This window comes from Dasypus novemcinctus, chromosome 5 (genome assembly GCF_030445035.2).
Source record: "Dasypus novemcinctus isolate mDasNov1 chromosome 5, mDasNov1.1.hap2, whole genome shotgun sequence".
In the NCBI taxonomy this organism is placed as follows: Eukaryota; Metazoa; Chordata; class Mammalia; order Cingulata; family Dasypodidae; genus Dasypus; species Dasypus novemcinctus.
In genome coordinates, this window is record NC_080677.1 from 167,965,892 (window position 1) to 167,993,806 (window position 27,915).

General features: G+C 49.3%; 1 protein-coding gene across 4 annotated transcripts in view; it reads left to right on the plus strand.

The window, feature by feature from the left end:
- Positions 1 to 319: 319 nt before the first annotated feature.
- The window catches only part of ITGA8 (integrin subunit alpha 8), a 172,949-nt gene continuing 145,353 nt past the window's right edge, over positions 320 to 27,915 (plus strand). The window contains exons 1-6 of one of the 4 annotated variants that reach the window (XM_058297921.2): positions 320 to 688; positions 1,656 to 1,789; positions 17,595 to 17,695; positions 19,672 to 19,795; positions 24,520 to 24,581; positions 25,640 to 25,685. In XM_058297921.2, coding sequence (XP_058153904.1) covers positions 483 to 688; positions 1,656 to 1,789; positions 17,595 to 17,695; positions 19,672 to 19,795; positions 24,520 to 24,581; positions 25,640 to 25,685 — 673 coding nt within the window. In that variant the 5' untranslated portion in view covers positions 320 to 482. The remainder of the gene's footprint in view (positions 689 to 1,655; positions 1,790 to 17,594; positions 17,696 to 19,671; positions 19,796 to 24,519; positions 24,582 to 25,639; positions 25,686 to 27,915) is intronic. The other 3 variants (XM_058297922.2, XM_058297924.2, XM_012522706.4) reach the window with 3 other exon arrangements.

A 27,915-nucleotide genomic window follows, 5' to 3' on the forward strand; every position in this document is an offset into this window, starting at 1 on the left:
GCCTGGACAGAACTCCCGCTCCAGAGGGAGCACGGCTTCCTAAGCCGGTGGTTTAAGGGTACAGCCGAGAATCAGATTTTCCTTGAGATGCGATTGCGGTGAAAAGCCGGCGGCCGAAGCAGGGGTCTGGGGGCACGCTGGGCCGAGGGGAGACGGAACCGGGAACCGGCGAGCAGAGCGGGGTGGGGCGCACGGGGCGAGGGCGGTGCACTCGGGGGCGACGAGAGCCGGACGCGCCGCTAGGAGGTGCCGCGAGCGCGCCCCTCCCGCCGCCGGAGGAGGGTGGGCGCCGGGTCCCCGCCAGGCCCCGAGCCAGCCGGGAGGGCGGCGGGCAGCAGAGCGCGGGACGCGCGGCCCGGCGCCCGCTGTGGCCCAGGACCCGCCGCACGTGGGATCTGGACCCGGCCGGGGGGCGCTGCCGCCCCGGGGTTCTCCGCCGGAGTCCGGGCCCGGGGTCCCCGCGAGCCCCGGCCGCGGGTGCGATGTCCGCCGGGGCCCGCTGGCGCGGGGGGCGCCGGGCGCTGCCGCTGGGCGCGCGGCTCTGGTGCGTCTCGGCCGCCCTGGGGATGCTGTGGCCGCCCGGCTCGCGGGCGTTCAACCTGGACGTGGAGAAGCCCACGGTGTACAGCGGCCCCGCGGGCAGCTACTTCGGCTACGCTGTGGACTTCCACGGACCCGACGCCCACGCGTAAGTCACCCTCGTCCCCAGCTCCGAGGCGCCGCGAGCGGGTCGGCTACTGCGCCTCGGCGGCCGCCCCTGCGCCCCTGCCGCCCGGAGAGACGCGGGTCCTGCGCCCCTGCCCGCAGCCGGGGAGACGCGGGCCCTGCGCCCCTGCCCGCAGCCGGGGAGACGCGGCCCCTGCGCCCCTGCCCGCAGCCGGGGACATGCGGGCCCTGCGCCCCTGCCCGCAGCCGGGGAGACGCGGCCCCTGCGCCCCTGCCCGCAGCCGGGGACATGCGGGCCCTGCGCCCCTGCCCGCAGCCGGGGAGACGCGGGCCCTGCGCCCCTGCCCGCAGCCGGGGAGACGCGGGCCCTGCGCCCCTGCCCGCAGCCGGGGAGACGCGGCCCCTGCGCCCCTGCCCACCGCCTGGGGACACGCGGCCCCTGCGCCCCTGCCCGCCGCGCACTGAGGGCCCCAGCCTGTTGCCCACACGGCCGCTCCACTCTTTCCCTGCTAGACTGGCCCTGCGGAGCCTCTGAGTAGACACAGGCCATTTGCCCAGGATTTGCAAGTCTTGGGCAGTGACTTGTGCAGACTCCACACAACTGAGACAAGGGGTGCAGTAGATTCAGCCGGTTAAACGAGAGGATAGCAGCATCTGTTTATACAGTCTGCAACAATTAAGTGTCTGGATGCAAGTGCTGCTGTAGGCAGCCAGGCTCTGTGTGGTTTCTCTTTCCTCTCTTCTGGCTTTATTCTTCTTGCTCCACCTAGAGAAGACTCTTCTACTCTAGACTATTTCCACCCTCCCTCTTCCCAGCCAGGTTCCTGATGCTGGTAGGTTTCCAGGAGGAAGTCAAGTTCGGCAGTTGGTGGCTCTCATGACTACTTGCTTGCCCTCTGTTCTTCCAGGGCGCATGCTGCTCCAAAGACTACATTTCATTTTCACCTTTTATGGTTCTCAAGGAGTGACTTTCTCCCTTCCTTTGGCAGAGTGAGCATCTTGGTGGGGGCGCCCAAAGCCAACACCAGCCAGCCCGATATTGTGGAAGGAGGAGCCGTCTACTACTGCCCTTGGTCAGTGGAGGGGTCTGCTCAGTGCAAGCAGATACCATTTGACAACACCAGTAAGTGATCTTTGTCGTTCTGAACTATAGGTCCTGGTTTTCAAAGAACCAGGGCCATCCAGTAGTCAAAGACCCACATACTTTGTATTCATTGGCCTGTCTGATATATCTGTGCTGCGCAAGCCTGAGTGAAGGCGAGGAAAACGTTCAGTGACCCCTAGAGAGGCAACAGTACCTTCACCTTGGTATGGGTGCATCCTACTAACTTCTGTTTCCTTCATGTCTGAGATGAGCATTTTCAAGGTGACTGGATAGATGCTTTGGAGAAGTACAAATGTTAGAATCCAGCCTTGGCCACAAAGAGAATTTGGTTGCTTCTCAAGGACAGACCTTGAGAAAAGACAGCTGCTTACCGTTTCTAGTAGTGCCCAACTCCAAGGCAAGTCTCAGCTGCTGCAGCCCCAGACTTTACTTCATGTTGCTGTTTTTTTCTTTACAGAAAGAAAGAATTTTCTTTCAAAATATTGGACCCTGGATGCAAACTAGTACAGGCATAGTGTAGATGGATTACATTCATTTCCAAAATCCCTAGACAGATGTTTTTTATTTAATTAAAGGGAAAATACATTTTAAACAATTCAGGCTGGTATGTTTTCTCTAGTGTTTTCTCTTTGGGTTCTGGGAAAATAATTTAAACTTAATGCTTTTAAAAACATTAATATTGAATGTTTTAATTTGTACTGCCAAAACTTATGAATTCCAAAGGTATATATTATTAGAAAGCAAATATTTCTTTTTTCAGAGTAATGTGAATATTTCAACTCAAATACTGTTTTTATGAACAATCATTTAAAATACCATTTGCACCATACAACTATTTGTGATAGCATTCTTGATTTCTTTGTATTTTTTGTTACATTAGTGTACATTTAAAATACATGTAAAATATCTCTTTTTACAGAATTTTGACAAAATTGGATGGATGGCATTTACCTGTTGCTTTAACTAATTTGTGTATTTTATTTTAAAGGAAAAAATAATTTCCATTCTATGAATCTGGAAATCATTTCAAAGAAAAAGAAAAAAGTACAATGCAAATATTACCTTGAATTATGACCAAATTAGGGAAGCATTTTATAAAAACATTTAAAAACCATATTTTTCTTATCCATATGTATATGATCATTGTAGCTTTTTTACCATTTTATTAAATAATATAGTTCTTTCTAATCACTTATGATAAGCTTTTACTTTTATATTGGGCTATTAGAAACTAGAAACATTAAGCATCTTAATGTTACTTTGTAAAGGAAATCCTTCAATTAGTTGTTTTACCAGTACTTAAGATGCTTTGCAGTTACTTATCTCTATCTTAAAAATCAACCTCCTAAATAACAATAATTAATCATTTAAACATAAAATTAATGCCATATTAAGAATCTAAAATAATTTGTATTTTAAAATAGTGTCTTAAACTTAGACCTTGAAATGAAGATATAAATAGTTGGTATTATTCAAGTTTACATTAAAGTAAATAAGTATTTAAATTTTTAGACATTTTTTATGTATTTTTTACCAAGAAGTAATGTGTAATCATGGAAAAGAATGCAATAATCTTCTAGAACATTCCTGTAACATAAAAAGTCAGGCTCTAGGTAGGCCCAATATCTCATCAGATAAACCATACCCCTACACCTTTCTAAGTACTAATCCCGTTATATGCCAAGGTTCAATGGATGAAAACCAGAGGATCCAAACATCAGTCTGGCTTTTTAAAATCTAACCACTCCCAACTATGAATGTCCAATGTTAAATTATAAATAGGAAGTACTTCTCAAAAATTCACTCTAAAACAGTTGTCTGGAGCCTCGAGTTCACTTTCCCATAGAGAACTAATGATGGAAGATTGTGATTTGGTTTCCAGAATAACCACAGGAATGCACGTAACCCTTATTGTAGCTGAGTTATAGTTGCATTGAAATAGAAGGGAACGAGCAGTACAACCTTGGCAGTTAAATAAAGAGGAAAACAGTAAGCATGGTGAGAAAAGCCAGTTTTAACTGGAGAAAGGTGAGGGTGGAGGGTGTCTCCGGCAAGGGCTCTGAGGAGGGCTGGGTGGCTGCAGATTTAGATTAATGCTGCAGAGCCTGCAGCACGTCTGGCTTTGCTTTCAGTTGTGTGCTTTTTCTTTTCTTGGTGGACAGATATGCTCTTCCTACCACTGGAGTTACCAACTGTAACTGCAGTGATGGGGCATTCACAAATGGAAAAAGTGGGAGGAAGAGATAGGGAGAGAAATAGACATTCCTCAAATAACTGAGTAGGAATTGAAGAAAAAGCAAGGCAGTTTAGGAGAAATGAATGGTCTGTGCTGGAATGGCGAAGTGGTGGCCTGTCAAAGACTGGGGCAGCTTCTCTCAAGAGAAGGTGGGAGTAGCTGGGAAAGGAAATCCCCATGCCAGCCACGGGTGGGTTCTTGCTTGCTGCTGGGAAAGGCCTGAGGACAGCAGCACGGTGTTTGAGGCAGAGTGAGCACTCATCTTCGCCAGTTGCCCTGTGTGCCCTGAGATGATGGGGCTGGCAGAGGAAAGTCCAGCAGAAGCTGGTGTAGGTATTTCCAATGAGAACATAGGTGTTGTGGGCAGCTATGCTGGCTCTGGGTGTTTCTGTCAGTGTTGCCAGATGCCTAATTCTTGCTGATCACCTACTGTGCAATAGTCACTTTGTATTCGCTGTTCCTTGTCTGTAAAACTAGGCCCCATGAAGAAGGAGATGGGCACTGCAGGTGCTAAAAGGACCAGACAGTGGTGAGCAGGGGTGGAAGAGCCACCTGCTTCCTCCCAGAAATTGGGGTGGGACTGGCCCTTGTGGAGTTCAGGATGGGTGCTGGGTCTCCTGCAGCCTGGTACTACCCCCAACACTAGCTTTACAAATTCCCACTGAAATGATCCTCCAGAGAATACTGGAGGGGGAAAGCAGATTTGTGCAAGCGACTGGAAACCAGGGCGTTGTAGAAGTAGCCTTTATTGTGGTGGGACTTATGCGGTTCATATGCCCTGAGTTTTCTAAAGCCCCCCCCGAGGGACCCTCAGGGTCCCCAGTCGTCTGACTTCTGAGCAGCCCGCTCCCAGTGCCAGCAACTTGTGATTTCCCCAAAAAAGAAAGACAATTTCTCTGTTTGACAAAGTAGTGGCTCTGAGTGGCAGATGCCCAACGAATTGGCATTCACGGGCACATAGTCCTGCGCTCTCCTGCCCTTCACTCTCTTCTGCTACTGCTCCTGGATCTGTGGCATCCTGCGTGAGTGGGACCTTCTACCAAAGCTGCTGTGGCTTGCGCGGGCACCTGCGGTGTGTGTGGCAAGGGGTTGTGCTGGGTGGCACTCAGTTCTTCACTGTGCCCTTTGAGGACACGGGCCACAATCTGGTGCCTGAATTTGACTGGTGATTCTGTACTTGAGTTTATTTAAGGCCATCTACCTTTTAAAAAAACTCTTTTAGATTGAAAAAAATGAAGTAATTATTATTTACTATATTTTTATCTTATTATAGTATGGATTTTTTTCTTACTACTTCTCATAATAAATGGAAAAACAGAGGCATAGCTCAGCACTTCAAATGCATGAACGCTGCTCAGCTCTGTGGGCCTGTGGAGGGTGGGAGAGGGTGCTTTAGGGGCGCTCACGGTGGGCAGGGGTGCGGGAGCAGACTTTTTGCTGCTCTGTGCGAAATTAAGTGGCTCCAGAAAAGCATGTCTCTCCTCTCCTTTCTGTCTTTGCTCCTACTTCATAGAGGCACATTCCTCCCATCGCCAGTTTGATTTCTTTCTCTTCTGCCTCAGGGACTCTCCCAACAGGCCCCACGTCTTCCACAACTTAAAACATCACACCTCTCATTTCTAAGTCTGTTCCAGATTCATTTCTTCTTTCTCCACATTTTCCAAACAAATTTGTGGATTAAACGAGGATTTCTAAGTTACACCCCTCCTGCTAAAAGTGAAGCAGAATGAAACAACACTTCACTTTTGGAAGAATGACAGGGCAAATTGCAATAATAGTAACAAAAGTACGCTGCATGAATATGTGATTGTGTTAAATGTTTGCTTCAGTCTGCTAGGCTGCTGAAAGCAGAATCCCAGAAATGGGCTGGCTTTCCAACGGGGATTTATTAGCTTACACACTTACGATTCTGAGGCTAAGATAAACGTCCCCGTCAGGGCATCGGCAGGCGATGCTTTCCCCCCAAGGTCAGTGCTGGCGCTCCTCGGCCCCTCTGTCCCGTGGCGAGGCACGTGGCGGCGCCCACTGGGCTCCCGCCTTTCTCCTGGGCTTGTTCTCCAGCTTCCTGCGTCCGTGTCTTTCTCTCTGCTTCCGTATTCACCCAGGTATAGTGGGACTTCAGTAAGAGGCTTAAGACCCACCCCACCCACTCGTTAATGGAGTAACCTGGTCAAAACGCCACCCACCACAGGTTCACCCCCACTGGGGGGCCAGCTCTAAGAGCGTGGCTTTCTGGGGTACGTACTGTCTCAGACTCCCACAATGTTTAAATGAGATGCTTTGGGGAGAATGGTAACGGCATATGCTAATTAATTGTGTTAATCGCCAGGCGTTCAGGCACTGGAAGCAACGAGGGGAAAGCAGCTGAACCCCCCTCATGTAGGGCCTCCCCCCAAAAGTGAGCTTGAAGAGGTGGGGGGTGTCGTGAGGCTGCCAGGATGTGCCCGGCCTTAATTTATGATCTTTGTTAAAAAGGCAAAAATTTAAAAAATAATTAAACTTAAAATGGAAGGCAATTGGTTAGGAAATTTGAAAGCTTTGGATGGTAAGATTTTTGCTGGAATTGCCTTTTAGCCTGGAGACCAGAAACCTTTGTTTTGGGGGTCTGTTTTGGTTTGTGCTGAGTGAGCCCACAGTAAGCAGCAGCGTAAAGCGTCTGGCACGTGGGTGGACGGGGCTGTTTCCTGATACCATTGGGTGTGTCCTTTCTCTCTTGTAAGGTCTGGGAAGCTTATTGGTCCCATGTCTTGCTATTCTAGCTCCCTCAGAAAGAAATAAGTTCTTGTTCAGGAACAAAGAAAAGAAAGATGTGGGCAAGAGCTGCCCACGTAACTGACAGGAAACAACACGATGAGACAGAACTCAGAGCAGCGACCACCTGTGCTCTAGAACGTTCAGCTGAACGAGGAGGCCACAGACCACCTGTAGGTATCAGCAATGCCGTCGTTAAAGTGTTGCCACTCAGAAGAAGTATCCGTCAGTGGAACTCTTACTGGCGAGGTGATGGCTCTGAGTCGTTGAGGATGGTGCCTGGTGTCGGCTCCCCCGGCAGCGCCGCACCCTGGAGATGCACGCAAGCCGCTCTCCTCTCAGCCCTCGGCGGGCTCCTGTGCTAGAGGCGGCATCCGGCAGCACTCCGCAGTGGAGGAAGCAATTAGAAAGAGGAAGTCCTTGAAACTCCAGCTAGAAATGGGAAGCAGACTGCGCTCCAGCTGGGCGAGGAGCAGGGCGTGAGGCGCCTGCTGCTTAAGCTGCAGACGTCTCCCGAGGAGCTGGCGTCTGGTGCTGCAGCTTCCTGGCCGGCAGGGGCGTGCTGCGCAGCAGTGGCTGGGCTGGGGGGACTTAGAAAACACTCCGGAAGAAGAAAAATACACTTTGACTTTTAAGATGGTCCCGGTGAGACGTGCGCATTCGAGCTTTACCTGCTAAGCATCAAGAGTTTGGTACCCGTGAATCATGTTGAGAGAGAAAGTTTGCCAACATGATGAAAAGCTCGGCTCAGGCGAGCCCCAGGTGAGAACACCCAGAGGCAGGAACATGGCTTTTTAAGGAAGATAGACAAAAGATACATTCTTTTATTTAAAGCACTCATTCATCCTTTAACCAACAAGTTCCTTCAGAGCATTTAAAAATAATATTTAATTTTCCAAAATTCAGTTAAAATATGGTTTTCAGAACATATTTATTGCATAAAGGAGGTGTTTCTGTACGATGTAATCCTAAAATAGATAAAAAATAACTTCAGTTCTGGGTTAGGTTATTAGGAGATTTAAGGTAATATGCAGGTAAACCACGATTTGGAGAAATGTGGTTTATACTAAACTGTTCTTCCTAGAACACTAATGCTCTGTGTGGACTTAGGAAGTTTCCAGAGGCCCCGGGTCTCTGATATTTAGTTGTTGCCCCAAAAGCCTGCCAGATCAAGAGTCTTTTCTCAATTTGTAAACGCTGTACCCTTTTGGTTGTTTTAGTAAAAATAAGACACGGATTACAGGAGGGAATGTTTGGAGCGACCGGGTGATTGTAGTGGCGCACAGCCATATGTCGTCGGAACCCAAAGAGCGCACATCACGAGCGCGTCTCACTGCACAAAAATACACACAAAGCAGACTGCGACCTTGACGGAGAGTGCAGGAGGTGCGTCCTGCCACATGGGGTTGGCCCTGGAGGAGCAGGCCCGAGGGGGCGGCACCTGCTCGACTCCAGGTCTTTCCTGCGCACACCTGGGAGTGTGAGGACTGGGGCCACCCTCTGAACAGGGTGGACAGTTAGCGTCATTCCATAGACCTTCTCTGTCGTTCTTTGGATAAAGGCGTGTGTGTGGTAAGAGAGCTGGGACTGGAGCACGTGTGTGAGCGTTAACCTCGGCGAGGCAACGCCATCCCGGGTAATTCCCACAGCGTCCCGCAGTCTGGGCGGGGGCTCGACTGTGGGCGACGCTTCAGAGTCGCTGCCGCGTGCTGCAGGGCCCAGAGCTCAGGTTTGGTGTCCAGCTCTAGCGCTGGTAGCCGGGCACAGATCTGCAGAGGGGATCACGGAGGCGCAGCACCGCCCTCCCTGGTTCCAGCACCGCCCCACGGGCCCGTTCTCGCAAGCACCTGCACGGCCCCACGGCCTGCGGAGCCTGCCCACAGCCGGGCACAGATCTGCATAGGGGCTCACGAGGCGGGCACCGCCCTCCCTGGTTCCAGCACTTCCCCACGGGCCGTCCTCGCAAGCACCCTGCACGGCCCCACAGCCCGCGGAGCCTGCCCACAGCCGGGCCGGGGCTCCATTTTGGATTTGTCCGGGCTGTCGCCCTGACTTTCCACCTCCTTTGCCCCACTGCTCCCACAGCTCCCCTCTTCAGCACAGCGTGTCGTGGCCAGCCCAGCACCTCCCGAACGCGGGGAGCAGGCATTGCAGACTGCGCGCGCCCCACGGCCCGGCCCTTTCTCCACCTGGACATCGTATCCCCAGCGGCGCTTTTCTGCTTCTCCCAACTTCTCTCTTCCTGCGATTCCCAATGGGACCTGTGCTTCAGAAATTAATTCTAAAAGTTGTTCTAATCCTTTTTTTTTCACTTTAGCAGTTTTTAATGGAAGTTGTACGTAAGATTCTTTTATTGCTGCGTCTCCTCAATTGTTTCTTCCTTATGTTGGCCCTTTTCCTTTCCTGCTTGGCGAGATTTGGCTTTACCTTTGAGGATCTTTCTGCATCTTCATCCAGGTGATGAAGCCTGGTGATGACCGCCTTGCTGGGGTGAGTGCCCACGTGGATGTGGTGCCGTCAGCCTTCTCCCGCTGCCCCCGTTCGATGTGGATGACATTTTCTCCCTGTAACCCTGGACTACTTTGCCAATTTGCTGACCTTTGTGGTGTCCTTGCACAACCTGAACTTCATCATCTTGGATAGGCATGGATCGAATGTTATATTTCTGTCTCAGCTCCTTGGAAAGAGGGGGAGACCTAATCTTTCTCCGAATGTGGAAGGAGCACTGAAATGCCTTTTACGGTTCTTGCTCCCATCAGAGGCCACGAAGGCACTGACTTCATTTTGGCCGCTACCACCTCAGCGATGGCCGCCTGTTCTAATCCTTTTTTAGAAGAAAGGGTGCATAACACTTCAAAACAGTGTTTTCAAACAACCTAAATATGGACAGTCAAATAAATCATTATATAATCACACCATTAAATAGTATATGACGTAAGGAGTGAAGTCTACAAAATCATTATTAGCATGGCAAAATGTTTTCATGTAAGTGAAAAACAAAATTCAAAATTGTGTCTATAGCCTTTACAAGAGTACAGAGGGAAATGCAAAAAGGAGGCTGCCTTTGGGAAATGTGATTAAAATTGGGTTTTTCTTCTTTTTCTAATGTATTTTTCTTATTTTCAAAACCATGGGCAGGTAGTTATTTATCATCAGGAAAAGCAATGTTAAAAATACACAGGCAAGAAGTTCTAAATGAAATCATTGAGTTCACTGATGTTTTAGGAGGATTAACGGAATAAAATATGGATTAGAGTGGACTTACTGATATTCTACTGTAGAATTATTGTGACTAGTAATGGAAGAAACTGTAGCACTGATGTGGAGAAAGTGGCCACGGTAGTTGCTGAGGGCAGGGAGAGGGAAGAGATGTGATGTGGGGGCATTTTCAGGACATGGAGTTGTCCTAAAGGATATTGCAGGGACAGATGCTGGACATTGTGTATCCTGCCATAACCCACTGGGGGATGGGCTGGGGGAGAGTGTGAACTAATATAAACTATCATCCATGTGGTGCAGCAGTGCTTCAAAATGTGTTCACCAAATGCAGTGAATGTGCCACAGTGATGGGGGAGGTTGCTGATGTGGGAGGAGTGGAGTGGGGGGTTTTTTGAATGTAACAGTTTTTGTGATCTATGTATCTTCAAAAAATACAATAAAAAAAAAAGTAAATTTTAAAAATAAAACAGTTTAAGAAAACCCAAAACAATGAAAGGCAAAACACAGAATTCTCTCTTGGGGGATGACGTCTTGGATGCCCTCTCAGCCTGGGGTTTGGGAATGGCTGCAGCGCCGGCACTTAGGCTTCAGCGTCCTGAAGGTCAGGGGTGACTTCGGTAACGCGGCCGTGCTCAAGAGCGCACGTTACTCCCCCTGGACTGTCTGAATCAGCAGAAACAGACCGGGCGCCCAGCAGAGCGCCCACGGCCTCCTGGCAGAGCGACCGCCCTGCGTGCGTGTGGGCAGCGCCCGAGTGTGCCGCGTGAGCCTCGCGAGCCGGGCAGCCGGCAGGATCGCCTCAGCCCCAGGCCTTGACGCAGGAGAAGAAAAGGAGGGGCCTCCGAGGCGGAGCTGATGGAGCGGGAGCTCCGCGGGGGTCCACAAACAGGTTCCAGGGCGTGAACTGGCCTTTGGTTCTTGGTCCCTGATGTTCAAGGCTTTTTCCCCGTAGGACCGTGTGAGCTGGGGCCAGGTTACACCTCCGTTTCCCCAAGCCTCCTGGGCGCCCTGCTCTCCTCTGCCCCGAGGGAGGTCTGCAAATACCCTGTGGGGCAGGGACGCACCTGCCTCTCCAGTTTGGCACGTCTAGGCTTGTCAGCAGGGTCGCTGGAGCGGGCAAGGGAGAAGCTTTTGGGGGTGAGGCGGGCACAGTGAAGCCCTGCGGCACTTCCCAGGGCTTTCTACAGACCAGTGTTAGGAGAGGAGAACACCCCCGACGAGGAGTTTGCCGTGGCCGCGTTCTTGCCGTCCTGGGGCTCGCCGTGTCCTTTCTCCCAGGACGGTCATCGGGACTCCTCCAGCAGGGAAGCGCGGACTCAGGAGCACAGCGCCCTGCCGGCCGTCCTTCCAGGCGTGCTGGGCCCCCTCGGGTGCTGGCTTCCTGCGCAGGCTTGAGCTCCTCCACACAGCGCGTCCGTAGGGGAAGGTCCTGTGACACCCCAAGGCCACCCGGCAGGACAGGGCGCAGGGACCTGTCAGTCCCAGTCCCAGTGGGAATGCAGCTCCTTCTACTCCGAGGCACAGCACAGGGCTTGGCAGGCCAAGCTGCTGGAATAAGGGGCACTCGAGCCTGGCAGGTCGTGTTTCGGGGACACACTGAAGCATGGTTCTCCACGCCCCAGTCCCCACCCGTCCCTGGTGGACTCAGCCCGGCCCACCTGCTGCTGACCTTCTCTGCAAATGTGCTCTTTTGGTTGGATGAGCTGTGGGACACTGGGTACTGAGACTGACGAAAATAACACCATACGGCAGGGGCAGTGTAAATACTGCTTCAAAGGCTCCTGGGAGCAGGTTTATGCAGCCTTCTTCCTGAAACCCAGTCATAGCCTGGACTTAAAACTGCCACTTCGAGGTCCCACCGAGGAGGTTTATGGCCGCTGGGCTGCTTCCTGAGTCCCGGCTCAGAGGTTTCCATCACTTCTTGGAGCACGGAACCGCTGGCGCTGGCCAGAGGCATGCCGTGTTCCCCACTGCCAGGAGGGGCCTGGCAGCGGCCTTGCTTCCTGGGAGACCATCTCTGATCCTCGGTCACAGGCCCAGGTGTGAGGGAAGCTGGGGCTGCGAGGAAGGGGCTGGAGGAGCGGGGCTGGAGGAGCGGGGCTGTGCTGGGACCCGCGGGCGGTGAAGCAGCTTCGGTGTCCCTGCGTTTCAGGAGAAGCCGGCTTAGGGTGACTTGGGGTGGCCGGTCGGGCCCTGGAGTAACTGAGGCACAGGCCACGTGGCTGCAGGGGTGGGGTGTGGCGGGAGAAGGCCCTGAAGAGCCAGCAGGAGCGGGGCCCGGGGGTGCTCCTCGGGGAGCCCTGGCGCGGCTGCTGGGCTCCTCACGCCACGCCCGCCTGCTGTACCTGGCTGCTTTAATCCAGTGATGAGCCCCACATTTAAAACATTCTCAGGAAGTGGTTTGGCCAAGTTGACAGAGCGGGAGGACGGCAATTTCACAAGAGGAATTCATGTTATGTAGGAAGGGTGTGAGTGAGACTCACTGGGGATGGGAAGTGTCCCCGACTGCACAGGAAGGCTACCCCTGGACATGTGTGCTTGGGTGGGCCGTGTGAGTGGACCTGCTAGATGACAATGAGAGGGTTAGTGTGTGTACCTGTGTGCATACGTTCTCGTATACGTTGTGCACATACAATATAAAACACAGATCATGTATGTATCAAATATTCATTTAACCAGAATATCGTATTTCTTGACCATTTTAAGGAAAAATCAATTAGTATAATATTTTCCTTAAACACTTGAAAGTAGGTTTTGGGATATTGGAGTATACTTTTGGAAGTTTGACTTTCTGTGACGCAGTCATCGGTCAGGCGGTGGATTTGTTTATTTTGGATTGTTTTCCTGGATTTGTTTCTTTTGGAGGAGTCCCACGGCCACAACTCTTTTCCTTTGATTTTTACACGAGCACCCAGCTCCGTACTACCTGTGAGAACACAGGTATGCAGGTTCAATCAAGCGGCACGTTGGCCGCGTCGGGTTGGCTGTGGCAAGGCTTACAGACTACTTCTTGAGGGTCACTTACCTTTCCTGCCTCAGGTTTGAGACCGTCCCCAAGGGGAGGCGCAGGCCACTGAGCCGTCAGGGGCGTTTTCAAAACCTCCTCGTCACAGTGGCCCGGTGCGCGCCCCTCCTCTCGGCGCTGGTCTGGGCTCACTCCTGATTCCTCCATGCCCAGGCGGGAAGTCCGGGAAGCCTGCTCGTGGCCGTGCTCTGCGCCCACGCCGCGCGGAAGTGTTGTTCCCGTGAACGGGCCGAGGGCTGGCCCAGGCCGCCCAGCAAGCCGCGCCACCCTGCAGGGACAGGCCGGCCCACGAGGCGGATGCCTGGAAAGCCTCGGCTCAGCTCTACACCCTCCGTCACCGACGTGATGCCCCGTGACACCCCAGCCAGCGCGGCGCCCCCGTGGCCTGCCAGGGGCTCTGGGCACGCGGCTCTGTGCCCTCCAGGAAAGCGCCAGTGGCGGACGCCTGCACACTCATCCTCACTACCCTGGAATGCGAAGCCAGTGCCGCGCCTGCAAGAATTTCCGAGTCGGTGCGGCCTCTGCGTGCGGCCCAGGACACGGGGAGCAGGGCAAGGCCAGCTCAGGGCTGCGGCAGCTGGGGGCAGCCACCGGTGGGCGTGCGGGGCAGCCAAGGGGCAGGGCCGAGGGAGGGCAACGCGGCGGCGAGGACGGCAGCTGGGTGCCTGCGTGGGTTGGGCCTGGGGCGTGTGACGACTGGTAGGGCTGCTGGGCAGAGCGCGGCGCGGCCCCTCTGCATGCGCGGTTGTGGCAGAGGTGGGATGGCAAATCACTGGAGAAAAGATGGACTGATTAAGGGGCTCGGAACACCTGGCTTTTCAGACTGACACTTAGATGCCACTTCACAAGGTATACAAGAACACACTGCAGGCTGGCAGGGTCCCCACACATCAAGGAAAAGGCAGGCAAAAATTGGGAGAAGATATTGGCAACCTGTATGTGGGGGAAAGAACCAATATTCAGAATATTAGAAGAATTCTTGCTGATCAGTAAAACTTGACAGCCAAATGAGGAAATGAGCCAAGGATGTGAACTGCCAACTTACAGAAGAAAAAGTAAACGGTCCGTAAACCTGAGAAGACGGATCTTACCAGGAATCAGGGACCTGCAGAGCACAATGAAGGGCGTGCCAGCCAGCTCCCTCGCCCTCCCTGCGCGGGCAGCTGCGTGGAGAGCAGCGGGGCCTCTGGTGCAGCGGGCATGTCGTCATTCTCCACTGCCCAGAAAAACCCTCCATGTGTGCAGACCGAGGCGGGTAAACGGTGCTCGTGGCCCATGTCTGCAGCAGAGGGAAAAACTGAAAATGACAAAATGTCCACCTGTAAATGGAAGGACCAATAGACTAGAGCTGGTTATTCCACGCATACAAGCAGGGCAGAACTCAGAAAGAACGAGCGCCAGCGTGTAGTACGTACCTCGCGTCAGGTTCTCCCACCAACACAGCGTAGAGCACAGGCGCTACCCACGGGACTGCAATGCAGCGTTTTCGTTTAAAGGAGCACACTGTAGAAGGCTCTGGCGCGGTGCTTGGCAAACTCAACTCAGCCTGGCCTGTGCCTGTTTTATATGGCCTATGACCTAAGGATGGTCTTTACGTTTCTAAATGGTTGGAAACCATTTTTAAAAGAATAGTGTTTCATGGCATGTGGGTTGCAGCCACGCCTCACTCTTAGGCTGTCACAGGAGCTGCGCTGGGCCCTGGACAGGAGGCCCTGCAGGTGCGCAGCCTGAAGATTTACTAGGTGGCCCTTTGCAAGGCAGGTTAGCGACCTCCGCTCTGTGCTGGTGGCCAGTGAACTGTTTTAAAAAAGCCTGATGCACACATGCAGAATTCCTGAGGGCTACTCCATCTGGAGGAGGGAGGAAGGAAATGGAAGGGGTGTCAGTGGGAACTTTGATGTTTGTAGATGGGAAAAGAACTTAACAATTGCCAGTTCTGGCTGGGGGATACAGATGTTTGTTATCTTAGTCCTGGTACTTTACTGTACGCTTAAAAAGCCTCAGAAAGCTAAAAAAAAAGATATGTATTTTGTAGACAATTATTCTATGCCAATGCATACAGACCTATTTTGTGTTTTAACAGCTGCTTAGTAGTCTATTTTATAGATAATTTACTTTTGAATCCTGTATTTATGAATGTTTAAGTTCCTGTTTTTTCACTCTTACAAACCATACAGCAAATAGCACCACATTGCATCTTCAAGCATTTGTCATTTGTATTGAACAAAGTCCTAGAAGTAGAATTCCTTGGACAAGAAAATGTACATTTAAAATACTGATGCATGTTGCCACATGGCCCTTCAAAAATGAAGTTCTTCTCTTGAAGGAGAGTGGATATTATTTCTTGCCAAACTGGCAAGTGTCTAGTATGAAATCATTATTGTTTTTATTTGAGCCTCAGGGTCTTTCCCTGAATTCACAAGCCATTTGATTTCTTCTCAGGTCTTTCAAGTGGCCTTTGTATTGAATATCAGCCTTTTTCCTATTGAGTTGGGTGCTCTTTTACATTTTAAATGTAGTTATCCTTGCAAAAAATTTCACCCGAAATTTATTAAATTGGTTAGTACTCTTTTGCGCTGGGCAAACCTTACATGGCAGTAAAGTGTGCGGCTTTGCTTGCTCCATGGCTGGTGCACAGCCAAGCTGGACCTGGCATCTGTCTTTCCTTGCAGTTCATTTCTTTCCTCGCGGTAGCCCGTTTTCTTGAGTCACCGGGGATCTGCTTCCACGGGTTTGACTTTTTGAGGTGCTGAGCTTCTTTCTGTGTCTTCTGTTCAGGCGCTTCAGGTTTTTCCGTCTTGAGACGTGGTTCTTGTGCCACAGCAGTCACACCTGTTCAGTGCCGTGTGTTCACAGCTGTGCGGCCGTCCCCTAACACCGGAACATTCTCACATCCCATCATTGCGTACTCCCGTCCTCCCCTCCTCCCAGCCCCTGGCAATCACTTAGTGCTTTTCATCTTGTGGACTTGCTGTTGTCGATGTTTCGTGTAAATCACACAGTATGTGGCCTTTTGAGTCTGGCTTCTTTCATGTAATGTAATGTCTTCAAGTGTCATTCATGTGGTAGCATTTATTGGTACTTCATTCCTTCCTATGGCAGAAAAATATTCCATTATATGGATATACCACCTTTTCTTTTCATGTCTTTTTAAAAGTTTAGGAATTTCAAAACCACTGTAGCACTTTCTCCCTGTGCTTAACTTAAACAAAGGCACAATGAAATTCTTGAGCAGCGACAAATTTTAGTTCTGACAGTACCAATCGCTGGTGATGAATACTATCCTTGTGTGAGATCCTTCCCAATTCTTGGCCTTGGGTTGGGTTTCTGTTCTGATTCAGAGACATTTGAAAGCCTCATGGGCTCCAGTGGTCTTGCTGAAGGTTTCTGTACTACAGGACCTCTCAGCTCGTAAAGCACTAGCCTTATCTCCTGCAATCTTTATGGCTTTGTGGCTGCCTATTAAAGAGGAAGGGGGAGGCACTTTCAGCCTCTTTACAGATAAAGAAATTAAAACCCCAGAAGATTACATGAATTGCTCAAGGTCATGCAGTAGGACCCCTTGCCCTGCAATCTTTCAAGCTCCCTAGACACAAACAGAAATGTTTACTTTTACAATTTTATGCTGTGGACTGTAAGATGTTCCCATTCTTTGCCAGTTTTGTGATCTTTGAGTGAGGATTTCCAGAACTTAAAGAAAAAAAAAAGCAGAAATATCAAAAGAATGAAAAATTTTAAAGGAAAATTCATGTTTTCTGCTACTAAGTCAAAATGCAAATTTTAGGTTAAGATGGAGAATATGTAATTTATTCTTTTTATAAGAAGTCTGTAATCATAAGTAAACTCAATTGAAGGTATAATTACATGTATATTTTGGCCCTGCTTAATAGGAGTTAAGAGTTCACTTTGTAATGCATTTATTATGGAGTTAATGAAAAAGATAAAACCCTTAGCAAAGGAAACACACACCAGAATACAGTGTCTTCAGAAATTCACAGGCCGTTACTGCTGAGGCCAGGGAGGACCGTGTGGTGAGAACCACCTGGGCAGTCCAGCTGCCTCGGGCGTCGCGGTGGACGAAGGCGCCTGCTGCTGATTAGACCTGGAGTGTGTTGTAATTGGGGCGAGCGTCTACGCAGACGGCCCCTTGTGCTGACATCTGCAAAGTGCTCTGACACGGTTTCAGGGTTGCCGTGGGCTGCGGCTGAAGCTGAGGCCGAGGGCACACCGCCTGGGGGGCCCCCCTTGGGGAAGGCTCAGAATCGCCCCGGAGAAGTCCTGCGCGTCTGCTCTCGGGCTGATTCAAGTCAGTGACCAAAGCACAGCCCGAGCCCACCACAGTGTGCTGAGGTTTATAGCTCAGTTACCTCTGGAAACCTAAGTTGCAAAAAATGCATCTTATAAGTGAGAAATGTCACATTCAAATATATTTTTATTTGGTGTTTTTCTAAGGAAAGGCATCCTATCGCTTCGACTTAACCAGAGGGAAATCCTCTTGTGTAGGAAATTGATTTTCACATACAAATTCTTTTTAATATCTTTTAATTGACTGCCGCTTTACAAGTTGTTAACAGTTCAACCCTCCTTGCCAGACAACCGGAAGATAAGAGTCAACGGAACCAAAGAGCCCATCGAGTTCAAGTCGAATCAGTGGTTCGGAGCCACAGTGAGAGCCCACAGAGGGCGAGTGGTGGTGAGTACAGGTTTCAGACGCCGTGCGCCAGAATGTGTTCAAAGTCAGGCTTGGGGAAATCAGCGCAGTTTCAGGAAGAGTGCCTGACTTTCAAAGATGAGCTTATTGTCGCTTCAGAGAAGTATATTAAAGATTCTGTTTTACTGGTTAAAGCTACACGAAATAAAACTTGCTTCCAGATAATCAGTTAGATATGTTCAAATGTTGAAAATCATCTCGTAAAGATAGAAAAATAAAGGCTAAATCTTAAAGAGGCAATATTTTATTGCTTAAGGTTGATTTAAAAGGCTGATTAGTATTTGACCAGAGAAACAGGGCTACTACTGTTAGAATTCTTAAAACATTAATCTACTATGACATCATCGATTGCTCTTAAAACTAAAGAAAAGACTTATTAAAAAAATAACACTTAATGCATGATTCTCTGACTAATAGTTTTTAAAGTAAAAACTTCACTCCCAAATGGTTATCTTTCACCTTCAAAATGCTACAACTTTATGATCTTATTGTCTTTTTGGTGCAGACAATGATACATACCTGTTATTGAGAAGAAAATTAAATGGTATTAAAATGACCTGGGAATATTTTTTAGAAAATTTTTAACTTATTAGATTTAATTTCCTTACAACAATACACAAATAACTTTGGTACTTAGGCTCTGTTTAAAGTTGTTTGAATTATGATTTAATAAGAATAAGTATCTTAAGCAAATGCCTTGCTTTCCTTGGTCTTGTGGTTAGCTCCCCAAAGAGATTTTGACATAGAACAGGTGATGGATAAAATATAGACCACAAAACCAGCATTTACAATGCACTCCCTGTACTCTTGTATTTGCATTAATGTAGTTTTTAGATTCCAGAATTAGTATAAACCATTTTTGTCCTTTAGTAGCATGTGACTAGTGTGGATTACTATTGAAAAGGTAATTCCATCTAATAATTCTTTAGGGTTAAAAATATTTTTGTGTGCTATATTGATTTTTTTAAGTATTGATAATCATTGCCCATTTAGTCAGTATTTTTAGAAACCTTCAAAACCATTGAAGATAAATTAATATACTATGTGCATTTAAAAATGGTTAAGTTTTGGTATGCTTGTGTTTTCTGAATTGTGTGACAGGAAATAGGGTGATATAAAGTATATTTCAATTTAATGTTCTCTTCGAGTGCTGAAACTTAGCAGAACAAAGACTTAAATTCTCGCCCTTGTGGCATGGTCACTGGACATGCACAGCTCGGCTGACAGAGGCATCTGGTTACCCAGGCATCATGGGAACATACTTGGTTTGGGTAAAAGCCAGGGCTTAACTACTCTACATCATTGTGGAATTGAGCAGACATAAAAAGGGTAGCTTTTTAGAGGACCATAGCACGCAGCAATGGAAAGAATTCCTGTGGCATTTAAGTGTCCTTCAGTGAGTGGAGGGGAGGCTGCTGGCAGAGCACCCGCTGCCCAGGTGGCCTGTCAGGAAAGAGTCACCCCTTAACACGGCATGTGATGCCCCTTCCGGGACACATGGGGAAGCAGTCTTTTTTTTTTAATGTAAAGATTAGACAAAGAGTGAAACTAGTATTCATTTTAGGACATCACACTGATTCATTCACTGAGTAATCATTTGCTTTTATGTAGACCCAAGTTTTTAAAAAAAAGAATATGAATTCTTTGCTTTGGGGAAATATTTTCTTTTGCTAGCTTACTTTAATCTAAAATCCTGTGTGGGAAGGAACTCATTCCTTTGTCTGTGTTTAATTTACTCCGATTCTCCGTTGCGCTTATGTCCACCACTGCCCTGGAAGTCTAATTACCTTTCACTTCCCAGTTACTCATCAGCATGTGGAGCTGAATTAGCCCAACTAATGAGTTAATACACGTCACAAAAGCAGGTACATTAGTCAAATGAAATTAGGTCAAATGAAAGTGCACTGTAAGGTGAGGAACCTGCACCAAAAGCATGTTCATTTCCTTGCCCTTCCCAGGCCTGTGCTCCTTTGTATCACTGGAGGACGCTTAGACCGGTGCTGGAGAAGGACCCAGTCGGCACCTGCTACGTGGCGATTCAGAACTTCAGTGCCTTCGCCGAGTACTCGCCCTGTCGGAACAGTAAGCCCTTTCACTTTCTGAAGCTGACACTAGCTCAGGAGCTTCTCTGCGGCAGACGGGCTGAGCTGAGCATGCCATGGGCGGGCTGCAGCGGTGCACGGCCAAGGGCTGGTGGAGGTACCGCGGCCTTGCAGGACCGCGCTGCCCTCTTCTGCACTGCAGACAGCTCTGGGTTGCAGCTATTCTGTGACGAGTGGGTGGTGCCTTAGTTTAGGCTTCAGCTCTCAGTCTCCGTCCACACTTGCACTTGGTGAGCTGCAGAACGCCGAGGGCCCACTGCACCGTCACCTTGGCGGCCTGGTGACCTTCCCGGAGCTGGGGGCTTCCCGCGGCTTCCTCTCAGGGTGAGCCCGGCAGCTGCTGCTCTCTGCGGCAGCTGTGCTCCAGTTACCTGCATGACGTGCTTTTCTCTGCAGAGGTCTCCGTAGGCATAGAGTCCTGGGCTTGTTGGCAGCTCCAGTACGCCTCCACAAATCTCCCTCTAAAGCGGGCCTGGGAGTGTCCTCTTTGGGGCACTACTACTGTTCAATCCCTCAGCTTTTGTGGAATACCCAAGGACTTTAGGTCAGCATTTTCAATTTTCCTGATCTACTCAGAGCCCTTTTGTGAACTCCTGCAGTTTTCCATGATGATGTAGGTCATTGGGATTTGTTGGTGGCAACTGTGTTTTCATTCCTACTGGGGATGTTCTGTTGACTGATTTCATGTTACTAATCTTTAAAACCCAATCCCAAGTTAGTTTGCATCTCAAAACTGTAAGTAAATGTTTCCCATTTAGCATGAATAATTTTAAAATTGAAGATTAATTTAGGTGAGATAAGCAAGTATCAGAACTAGCAGTGAAGACAGAATGGGGAGCTAACATTACAGGCTGGCCCTCCAGGATGAGGAATGCGGGTCTGGTGAGGATTTTGACAAGGAGATGATGACTTTTGGTTTAAAAATATGGAAATAAAGCAAATGTATCTTAACATTATGGCCAATGTCTGCTGAATGGATAGCTTGTTAAATAAGAATTTTATTTTAAGTAGCTTAAAACAGAGGCTCTTAGTAGGTCCTGGGGTTGCTAGTTTGCCCGCCTGATGCTTGTTTATTGAGCATATTGAACACTCACTGGTCTGTGTCCAGGACTGAGGCACAGCCCCGCAGAGCGCAGGCCCCAAGGAACTGAATTCCAGCTGGGGAGGCAGGCAGCAAACAAGCCAAGAACTCAGAGCAAGTAGAATGGATGGTTCTGGAAAGAGCTGTGTGGAGAGTTGCGGCGAGGCCGGGAATCCAGAGGAGCCTTCCAGGAGGGACGGGCAGGGCCTGGCTGGTGAGAGGGCACCTGCAGGGGGACAGCGTTGCAGACCCAGGCCCGGGCCAGGCAAGCTTGCCAGCCCCTGAGCTGCCGCATCCCTGGGCTGATAAGATAAAGGTCACGCAGCAAGACAAGAAACAAAACCCTGAATGTTCTTGGAACGTTAATGTGGGGCTGAGAGTGGATGATGGGCTTGTCTGGTCTTCAGTGTCCACTGCGACCCAGGCCACGCTCTCAGGGTTTGCTGAGGATTCTTTCCCACAACAGCAAACCACTGTGGCTAAGCAGGCGAGCCGCCTCCCCCGTTCTCCTCGGTCCTGCGTCCCAGGGGGTCTGCGCGGTCACTGGAGGAACGCCAGGCTCTCTCCTCCTCTACGCCGACTGCTGGTGTGCGGTGAGGGCTTGGGAACACACAGCCCGTGGCGCCCAGACCTGGCCCAGCCTGAGAGGTGTGATGCGTGAGGATGCCAACTTATTTACTCTTTGTTTTCCTAAATGAAAGGCTAGCTCAGCAAAGGTGAAGTGGGGCTGACGGTGAGCTGCAGAAGGACGGCCACGAGTTCTTTCCACTCTAGCTTCACCTCCGCAGGGTAGGAAGGAGGAGGCTGGAGCTTCCTCCCCAACTCATCCAAGGAGCGGCTTGTTCGGGGGCCTGTAGCCAGTGCCCCAGAGGGCACCCTGCGCAGTAGCATCTTCAAAAGAGGATTTAAAGCACCGAGTGTGAATTCCATACCATGCATCCATTCTGTGGGTCCTGGGAGCAATATGGGAGCTTGTGTGCCCACACGTGGGGACGAGCCCTCCGCGCTCAGATGGCCCCTGCCCAGGTGTGCACAGTGCGCTGGGAGCTCGTGTGCCCACACACGGGGACGAGCCCTCCACGCTCAGATGGCCCCTGCCCAGGTGTGCACAGTGCGCTGGGAGCTCGTGTGCCCACACGCGGGGACGAGCCCTCCGCGCTCCGGTGGCCCCTGCCCAGGTGTGCACAGTGCGCTGGGAGCTCGTGTGCCCACATGCGGGGACGAGCCTCCGCGCTCCAGTGGCCCCTGCCCAGGTGTGCACAGTGCGCTGGGAGCTCGTGTGCCCACACGCGGGGACGAGCCCTCCGCGCTCCAGTGGCCCCTGCCCAGGTGTGCACAGTGCGTTGGGAGCTCGTGTGCCCACATGTGGGGACGAGCCCTCAGTGTTCAGGTGGTCCCTGCCCAGGTGGGCACGGTGCGCTGGGAGCTCGTGTGCCCACATGTGGGGACGAGCCCTCCGCGCTCAGATGGCCCCTGCCCAGGTGTGCACGGTGCGCTGGGAGCTCGTGTGCCCACACGTGGGGACGAGCCCTCAGTGTTCAGGTGGCCCCTGCCCAGGTGTGCACGGTGCGCTGGGAGCTTGTGTGCCCACATGTGGGGACGAGCCCTCAGTGTTCAGGTGGTCCCTGCCCAGGTGTGCACGGTGCGCTGGGAGCTCGTGTGCCCACATGTGGGGACGAGCCCTCAGTGTTCAGGTGGTCCCTGCCCAGGTGTGCACAGTGCGCTGGGAGCTCGTGTGCCCACATGTGGGGACGAGCCCTCAGTGTTCAGGTGGTCCCTGCCCAGGTGGGCACGGTGCGCTGGGAGCTCGTGTGCCCACATGTGGGGACGAGCCCTCTGTGCTCCGGTGGCCCCTGCCCAGGTGTGCACAGCACACACACACCCGTTGTGGTTTGGGCACTGGCATAATTAGCAGGAGCCCTGAGTTCACTGGACGTCAGTGAAACTGTACGGATGCTCCGAGTTTTGAGAAGAAAAGAGCCCTTCGGCTTCCATAAACCATACGCAAAGAGAAAAGATGATGTCCCAAAGAGGAAAGATGATGTCACAAAGAAAATGTTTCACGTTTTGTTAACAAAATCATTTAAAGATGGTTTTTTCTCTATCAATTTTGTGAAAAATTGTATTTTCTTATAATTCTTTTAGTTTTCTCTTTATAAGCAGAATAATTTAAAAGAATGGTCATGTTATTCCCTTTAGAATAATTTACCATGTTAAAAATAAAATGTCAGGGTTGATTTAAAAAGAATTTAGAAAGGTTTGTGCATATTTAAAAATCCAGTTCTTAAATATACTCAAGGATGCCATGTGTTCCCACAGGAACATGTGATATAGTCACGTATATTCCTATTTGCTTGTAAATATTTATACACATATATTTCTAGAAACCTGGCTCCCAGGCATTTTAGGCTATATACATGAGCCCTTAGGGAACTTTATAGAACTGATAACTATAAACTACAAAATAGTTATAAAATAAGTAACAAATTTTGTTAAAATACAGTTTATGATAGGAAAGAGTATTTAAACAACAAAGGAACATCTGGAAAGAATGAATGATGACAGTGCTAAAATTAGTTAAGTGCTAACCAGAGGGAAGAAGCAGAGGCATTCTAGGAAATGCTGGCGAGGCCATGAACACATGCCCAGCCCATAAATTTTCCTGTGATGATGTGCTCTTCCTTTGCTGCTCTCCTGTTTTAATTTCCATTGTGGAAAATTCTTGATAAGAATGGAGTAATTATTTGCACATTCACAGCTGGCTATATAACGCGTTGGAGTCCCTCGACATAACTACCTTTTCTTTGTAATTTAATAGCACTTCAGAAACTATAGAAACTCCTTTAAAGTACAAGTTACAAGTATTACTTCCCGGTCCTAATTCCCGAGAGACTCTTTAAAACAACATCCTTGGAATCCAGTGTGGGTCTGCTTGCAGTTTAAAATCTGCACAGTCCGGTAGCTCCTCTGGACCTGTGGTTACTTTATACCAGTGAACTAGGAATAAACCGTCACGGAGGAGGGTTCTCTGCTGGCAACACTGGCCTTGCAGAGCCCTGGGCGGCAATGTGACCAGAAATGCAGTGTTCTCTTTTCCTCACTTCTGACAAGAATAACCCACAGTTAAATTGCCATTAGGGATCGTGGAAACTGGAATCCAGGGGTTTCCCCCCCAGAAGGCACTCCCCCCCAGGGGTCCCCTGCAGAAGGCGCTCCCTCCCAAGGGGTCCCCCACAGAAGGTGGTTCCCGCCAGGGGGTCCCCCGAAGAAGGCGCTCCCCCTCAGGGGTCCCCCGCAGAAGGCGCTCCCCCTCAGGGGTCCCCCGCAGAAGGCGCTCCCCTCCAGGGGTCCTCCCCCATGCAAGCCAAGGGGACACGAGAACTGGGAACGCAGGTGACAGGTGGGGATCTTCAAAGGAACACGTTGGGAAGCCCCCCCTGGCGGGGGTTCTCCTGCGGAATCGCAGTGATGTTTGGGGCAAGCAAACAGATGGCGAAAGGTCTAATAAAGTGATTAGAAACGGCTTTTGCAGGTCAGTGTAGCTGCGTGCGGTGCGCGTTTTAGGTGCAGCGGCCTGGAGAGCAGCGTGCAGGGAAGCTCTGTGACTGTGTTTTCTCCCCTAGGCAACGCCGACCCCGAGGGCCAGGGCTACTGCCAGGCCGGCTTTAGTTTGGACTTCCACAAGGTGAAGTTTTGTCTCTTGCCCTTATGTAATATTTATTTTGTCTGTTCAATTTTTTTTTACTCTCTGCCTCTCGCTCCCACATTCCCCAAACAATAACAAAGAAACTTCGATACATATCTAGCCTATTTGGGTGAGTTTTTCCTTTATTTTTATTGAAATAATATATACTAATATATGCACATGGTAACCTAATAAATATTACAGAAATACACGTGATGAAAAGCATCAATCTTTTTTCCTTACAATTCATGGAAATCATTTTTAAATGACAATTTCCAAAACTCAGTAAAGAAATGTGTTTCTAAAAAGGTCACCAGAATCTCCAAATTTTTTATTTCTTACCTCTAATTGACAGATTAGAATTAATAGTATGAAAAAACCATGTCTTTTCACAAAATTAAAAAGAGAGATGCCTTACAAGAATATAGAGGAGAATGACTCCATGGTTTAACAAATAGTGTAGAATAATTTCACCAACATATGAACCGTTGTAGTCTTCTGTCATTGTCTTGTTTTGTTTTGTCTTGTTTTCCATTGAAAGTTAAGGATCAGAGTATGGTAAGTGAGGCTAAGTGGAAGAGAAAATGTTTACGTCTACAAGTCTGGAGTTTTTACTCTCTCCTGAGAAGGGGATGGATTTGCAGATATATAAAAAAAAATAGTCATTACTGTGGCCTTGAAATAAATTGGAAATGAATTTTCTTTTTATTGCAAAGGCTCAAAAGGCCATGTCTGCTAAATTGCACAGCATTAAATGTGTAGATGTTTTGTTTACTTGAGGCAATGCCAAAAGTCTGAATTTATATATTCACAAGCAGGAGGATTCAGCTTACCTAATTGAGTCACATTAAAATTATTTAACATGATATCACACTGAATAACTGAAAGCAAAACAGGAAAGTGAATGATTAACCTGCATAACTCAGATATAGAAATCTCTTCTAAAACTTGCTTTTGTGTGTGTAACAAATGGTGAGAGCCAGGCTCCTTCACTGTAAGTTGTCTCTCTCAAAAGAACGTGGCTTTCTCTTCCTATCGAGCCTATTTCTCTTTTCTAGAGCGGAGATCTGATCGTGGGAGGACCTGGAAGTTTTTACTGGCAAGGTATGTTCTGTCAGCAGCGGAAAAACGCCCGTGTGCCGTGGTCAACATGGAGAGGGAAAGAACATCAAATGCTGACTTTTATTATGGTTAATCTCAAAACCATGCTCGAAGTTTCTTGAATGAATCGTTATTTCAATTTGCGCTTCGTTATGTTAACGTATTTTGGCATACGGTTGCAACTTAGCAATTCCTTTCTCCAGCGGCTGCTAACTGAGGCCCCGCGTTTGGTGCGGGGAGTAAAGCAGACCAGGCAGAGCGTCCTGCCCTGGGGAGCTCAGTGCCCGGGAAGGCCGGGGTCCGGGGCCACTCACCGTGAGTGAGGAGGAGCTCCAGCGGGTCCACCCATGGGCGATGGGGGCTCTGGAAGCCACGGGGCTCTGCGCTGGAGGGGTGATCTTCCCCAGTTCTTCTCCAGGGCTACGAGGCCAGCAGCTCCCTAGGGCCTGCTCCTTGCGGTGCGAGCTGAGCGCCTGGCTGTGTGCACCGTGTGTGCTGTGCATGAAGCGTGGGGGCTGGTGAGAGCGGGGAGAGGCCCTGTCACTGGGGTTCAGCGTGAGGGAGGGGCTGCCGCAGCCCAGCGGGCCGGCTGGGGGCACGAGCAACTGGAGACCACTGGAGCGTTTAAAGCCTCCAAGGGCGGCTCTTGCCAGAGGGGGAGTTTGGTGTCTGTCCTGAGAATGATGGTGAAGTGGTGGAGAATTCCGAGCATGGCATGCCATGGTCCGATTCGGGTTTTGAAAAGATGCCTCCAATGCAATGAGGAGATGACTTGGAAGTTGGCCCCAGTGAAACAGTGAACTTAGAATATAAGGCTTTTCTAAGGCTACAAATGAATGAACAGTTTAAAATGTTGTAATGTCAACCAGTACGGTGAATGTACTTCCTTCTGAAGAGGAGAAATTTCAGAGACACCTTAGAGGCAAACTGAAATGCTAGAGGATGGCTGGGGTATGTGAGGGTGAGGGGGGGCTCTGACTTTGGCCACTGGATGGTGAAGATGGGATGGAGAGCACGGCAGAGACTCAGGTTTGGAGTGGGCGAAGAGGGGAGGTAAAGCTGCTTTAGGAGATGCTGAGTTTGGGAATGTTCGAAATGCAAGTACTGAGACGCGTGGAGATCAGAGGCGAGCTCCAGGCTGAATCTGTCTGTAGCATCTACACAGACGTGATCCCTGAAGCCCTGGGGTGAGCAGGGTACCTGGAGAGAGGACACAGGTTGAATTTTAGCTGTCAGCTGGAGGACAGAGACAGGGAAGAATCTGAGAGAGGTTTTTTTAAATGGAAGAGACCTGTTCTTATTTAAAAGCCAGCAGAAAGAATCCAGGGGAGAGAGATTTACGATGCCTTTTATATGAAATTATTATTAAGGTAACTAATACATATGTAATTACCAACATCAAATAATTAACATTTCAGTCTTTAAAATTCTCTACAAATTGAAAACAGTATATTTTAAGCAGTATATGGATATAAAATTAAAATAACTTTTATGTTACCAAAGATTTTCTAATTCATTTGATTAATAGCACATTATTCTTTACTTAAGTTGAAAAAATATCAGCTAAAGATGATTTGCTGAAGATTAGCCATGGTGAGGGCATATTGAAACATTTGCTAAGATAGACAATTCAAAATTTTATTCAGGTTTAGATGATGTGTAAGTATCAGCTGAAGGAAGCGAAGGCAGTGAGGGCTGGTCCGTTGCGTCCAGCCAGGGCTGAGCGTCCAGCCAGCCCAGTTGTTCGTGTCTGAGACACATTGCCCTGATATCCGAGGGCCACTGTGGGCACAGTCTCTTGGAAATACTTATGACCTGGTTTGCCAGCTTTATTCTTTTTGGACATTAAACAGAAAGAATGTGGGAATTATATGGGAATTCTCAAAGAATCATTTGGCTTTAAGATTAATATTAAATGTTAGTCTTTTGAAAGCATTTCTCTAATTTTTCTTCCAAAGAGTGTGAGATCGCACTTTTCCCTTAGACACCCACAATAAATACGAGAATGTATATAAATTAGAGGGGAGAATTCTGGCCATCTTTTAGATACTTTTCACTCCAGTACAACCAAACTGTAAAACTTCTGATGGTGGCTTTACTTGGGAGAGATTAGTTGAAGTTCCCTTCATGTCAATACTCGTGGAAAACCTGGCTATGGCTGAACCGCACTAACTTTATGCTCAAGCAGACAGGCGATCCCAGCCTGTCAACTGAGTGAATTTTAAGAACACAA